The sequence below is a fragment of the Artemia sp. Qi Xiang Cuo genome, chromosome 12, assembly GCF_049724085.1.
Source record: "Artemia sp. Qi Xiang Cuo chromosome 12, ASM4972408v1, whole genome shotgun sequence".
Lineage (NCBI taxonomy): Eukaryota > Metazoa > Arthropoda > Branchiopoda > Anostraca > Artemiidae > Artemia > Artemia sp. Qi Xiang Cuo.
The window spans coordinates 26,906,094-26,911,099 of NC_142805.1; the positions used below are offsets into that span (position 1 = coordinate 26,906,094).

At 36.0% G+C, this 5,006-nt stretch overlaps 1 protein-coding gene across 1 annotated transcript; it reads right to left on the minus strand.

Annotated features, from left to right (window-relative positions):
- Positions 1-1,035: 1,035 nt before the first annotated feature.
- LOC148945945 (innexin inx2-like) lies at positions 1,036-2,094 on the minus strand. Its single transcript, XM_089097556.1, has one exon. It carries the CDS (start codon positions 2,092-2,094, stop codon positions 1,036-1,038), a length of 1,059 nt encoding a protein of 352 aa, XP_088953682.1.
- Between the last annotated feature and the right edge of the window lie 2,912 nt (positions 2,095-5,006).

The window sequence follows — 5,006 nt, forward strand, 5'->3', positions numbered from 1 at the left end:
TCAAAGTAATCGGAGGACATCAAGCCCCACCCCACCCCACCCCTTTTTTTGGTTTTAGACCAGGGTACTTCGTATAGGAGTTGTTGTATAAACTTTGAAAGGGAACATCTAATCGAAAATTGCAACGTCTGGTGCCCTTTTTAATAGTCGAAAGTGATTGGAAGGCAACCAGCCAAATTTAACTGCCAAGAAACTGACATCAGAATCAAGAATAATCGGGGGAAAATATCCGGATGTCTTTTAAATATGCAGGCAAGTCCTCCGGAGGGCAGCCACGAGTAATTCGCGCAGGGGTATGGAAAACAGTGTGATCAATACATTTTTCTCAGGAAATAAATACTGACATTAGTCAATTGATGTTTTGAAGGAACACTATATCTTAATTTTGGAGCAATGCATCAATTATAGAATCCTTGTGAAGCTTCTCGTTAACATTAAAATAAATATAGGAGCTGTCTCTTTTCATCATTTTTAAGTCTTATTTTTCGCAGCAAGGATACTTTTTATCACAGGGTAAGTATAACTGTAAGACGTATCTCCACAGCAATATCTCAGGAACGATGGAGGGTATTAAACCGAACCTTTCAGGGCTACTTCAACTACTATATATGCCACTACTACTAGTATTTACAACTGTGCCTGCTTGCGACTGCGATTAATTGTGACTCTGATTACTTGCCACTACTTGGAACTACGACTGAGGCTGCGAATACTTGACACGGTGACTCTGGCTACTTGCGACTGCGACTACTTGCCACTGCTTCTACTACGTACTATTACTGCAATTGAACTAAATTAAAACATTTTTAAGTACATCGACGTTGTCAAAATGGCAAAGATGCAACATCTCAAGAATGGAATAGGGTATTAAATTGAAACTTTCAAGGGCATGTAAAACTAAATCAAAACAACTTTTGTACATTCTGGTTGCCAAAAGGGTGTCTGTGCAATATCATACAAAAAACTCAGGGTGTTACATTGGATCTTGTGGATATTTGGAAATCGTTTAAATTCCTCCGATTTATTCGAGGAAATTTACTGGAATTTAGATTCCAATCTTTTGATAAATTCCTCAAAGGCTACGGGATCCATATTCTTTTCTAACAGCCTTAGCAAAAACCAATCACCAACTCCGCATTTTTTGTTCACTGTATAAATATGCAGGTTATCTGCAAGTCTCGCCCCTGCACTTAACGAACAGCCACGCATGGATCCAGAACAATAAAGCATTATTCTGTAAATTAATGCAAATAGAGATAACAAAAACAGTATTATGAACCAGAACCATAAAAATATGTATATTTTCTCAATGAAAATATTTAAAGCTAACAAGCAAATTAAGTCTTTTCTTTGAATTGTTCCTGAGAATCCCCAATCGTAAACAGTACATTTCGTCAGTTTTGGAAATATTTTTTCCATTGGATCAATGCTTTCCATATGATCTTGATGAAGGTGATTAACAATCTGGAATCCGTAATTGATGAATTCGTATCCAAGAAATATATTTAAAAGATAAGATTGAAATACAACGTTCAAGCAATTCAAAATTTCGCAGCAAAAGTAAACCCAGGCATTCATATTATTCGTCTTAAGCTTGTCGACAAAACAATCACAGAGGACATTTATCTGCTCTCTTCTGGTGGTCTCATCCTCAATAGGAGCTGATAGGTTCTGAACAAGCATTTCAAGGTTTTTAGAACACCGATTTTTCCAAATGTAATGAGGGATGTAGAATAACAGAGCCTGTAGGCATAGGCAAAAATAGACATACTGGTAGTATGTAATATCCTTTTTTTCTTCTCTTTCCGTGTATGGTCTAACACCGGAGTATGCAACACCAACGCCAACTTCTTTTCCAAGGTTATTTTGAATAGTAAAGGTCGAGTGAATCCAACAGTAAGTTGTGTGGTATCTTTTTGTATTATCCCCGGTGCAAATGATAGGGGGATGAAGACTTTGATAAGCCAAGATTATTAGCGTAGATGCAACAAGAATGAATACTGTGAATCTATAATGCAGTTTGAAGATGACGTTATCAATCGTGATTCGATCTTTTTTGAATAGATTAGCTATATATTCTAAAAATATTTGCATCTTCTCTTCATGCTTTCAAATTATGCTGGTCTACTAATCTTCATCAACCAACTCCAGGAAACGTCATTTTGCTTTATAAATTTTAAGACGTGTTCCAGCGAATGATTTCATCTTCCACTTCTTATAGTTTATACAGCAATTCTTTTGCACTAAGTATTAAACTTTTACAAATTCAATTATGATTTGGTATTCCATTTTAGTTTTCAGCATTAAAATGTAATTATACGTCATTTGATTGTGTCTTTCAATGACATATTCCTAAATTAACTGCAGGGTTTCCGAAGTCTTGTTGGATAGAAATTATTATTACGATGACTGTTGCTAATCATGCTTACAATGATAGCTGGAACCTACTCAAGAACGATGGATGACCCGGCACTCGGCACGCAGCAGGCTTATATATTTGGATTCTCACTGTCGCTTTTCTTCTAAACACAGAAACTTTGAGCCTTTTCTTGATGTCAAGACGTCCAAATGGACCTTAAGTTATAAGTGGTGTCTTTGTAAAATTGCATTTTATTTATTGGAGCTTTAACTTTTGTCTCGCCTTGTCTTTTGTCATTATGAAAGACATATCGCCAAACCCTTGTTTCTTTCAATGGTTCAGGTGGTGGGACAAACACATTTTTTTCTTCCAATGATTTATCTACTGTAGGTTTTTTATTTTCAAAGGTATGGATGGCATTGACGACAATCTTTATTTCTCTTAATTGTTCAGGTGGTGAGACAAAAACTTCTTCTTTTGCCATGGCTTGTCTTTTTACATTATAAAAGACGGATCGCCGAACCTTTTGCTTCTTTTAATTGTTCAGGTGGCGGGACAAGAACTTCTTTTTCTTCTGACGATTTATCCAGTCCATATTTTTGATTTTCAGAATTATGGTAGATATTGATGAACTTATCCATGTCAAAATCCAAAACCCAGTCATCATCGCTGTAATTTTCAATTTGTTTGGTTCGGTACACCTTGGCTTATCTTTCTTCATTATGAAATACGTATCGCTGAACCTTTGTTCTTTTAACAAAGGTAGGGGGCACACGGTAGGCTTCTATATATAGATTCTCACTGTCGCTGGTCTTCTGAACGCAGAGAATTTGAGCCTTTTTTGATGTCATGACGTCCAAATAGACCTTAAATTAGAAGTGGTGCCTTTGTAAAATTACATTATTTTTTTTTATTGAACCTTTAACTTTTGCCTCGGCTTATCTTTTGTCATTATGAAAGACATGTCCCCAAACCATTATTTCTTTCAATTGTTCAGGTGGTGGGACAAAAACTTCTTTTTCTTCAAACGATTTATCTAGTCCAGGTTTTTGATTTTACAAGGTATGGAATGCATTAACGACCACCCTTGTTTCTTTTAATTGTTCAGCTGGTAGGACAAAAACTTCTTCTTTTGCCTTGGCTTGTCTTTTGTCATTATGACAGACATGTCGCCGAACCTTTGTGTGTCTTAATTGTTCAGATAATGAGACCAGTTCTTTTTCTACGTCCAGTGAAATTTGCTGTCCATATTTTTGATACTCAGTGAGATAGTAGACATTTATGTACTAATCCTTATCAAAATCCTAGAACCTATTAACACCACTCTTTTTCTGATTGTTCCCTTAGTTACATCTTGGTTTATTTTTCGTCATAACAAAATACGTATCGCCGAACCTTTGTTTTCTTAACAAAGGTATGGTAGGCATTGATGACCTTATCCATGACAAAATTCCAAATCCAATCATCACCAATATCATTTTCAATTTGTTTGTATTGTTACACCTCGGTTTATTTTTCGTCATTACGAAATACATATCGCCGAACCTTAGTTTTCTTAACAAAGGTATGGTAGGCATTGATGACCTTATCCATGTCAAAATCCCCAACCCAAGCATCATTGCTATCATTTTCAATTTTGACACGTTTTGTTTCTCGCTGTCCAGGTAGATTTTCATTGACTCGCAGCTCTTCATTTTCATTTTTGACTCCCTCACTTGTTTAGTGTCGTATGTCTTCTAACCGCGTTTGTCTGTGCCCTTCATTTTCATTTTTAACACGCTCTATTTGTCGTTTTCACATATCTTCTAACCGCCCATGTCTTTGCTCTTCCTTTTCATTTTTGATAGGTTTTTGGATTTTGATTACTTCAGACAATTTAGCAATGGCCTTTGCTTTAGCGGTCCGTATTGGTGTTGTCACAATTGATGGTCCAGATTGTCAAATTTCAAATATTATCACGTTTGATAGTTCAGGTATTGGTTCCATACAATCATCATTTATAGTAAATGTAACTGCAAATTTTCGTTTTTTGGGCCTTTCAACAGACATTATATTATATAAATAACTGTTGCGTTGGAAACTAAAAAATCTTATTTATGCTATGCATGACATCATATAAGAAAATACTTATGTCATAAGAAATTTTATGATGTCATAAAAGATACTTATATGATGTAATAACATAGTACAAACCTGACACCCTCAGAGTAAAATTCCAACTCGCTATCCACTGCGTCACGCAAGCTTTGAACCACTTATTACTAAAATAGCTTGTTATACTTTATAAAAAAGAACGGTGGCTACCTCATAGTAATCCAGGTTGCAGTGGTAGCTTGCAACCTAGCAAGAGACGATGACGTCCAACACTTTGAAATAAAGTAGCCCATAATACCTAAAAATAGAGTCTAACCGATTATAGTAAAGAATGCGCTCGAGCCCGTAGTAGCTTATCTGGGTTCCAGTGATCCGAGTTGCAGCGGTAGCTAGCATTTATAATAAAGAACGAACCCTTGCCTATGCTAACTTATATAGTTAACCTAACTATAGGCTTGTACAGTTAAATTTAAAGTCAATATATTAAAAACTTCCTCCAGCGGGGGATCGAACCCTAGTCACCTGGTTGAAAAGGGGGTATGCTTACCATTGT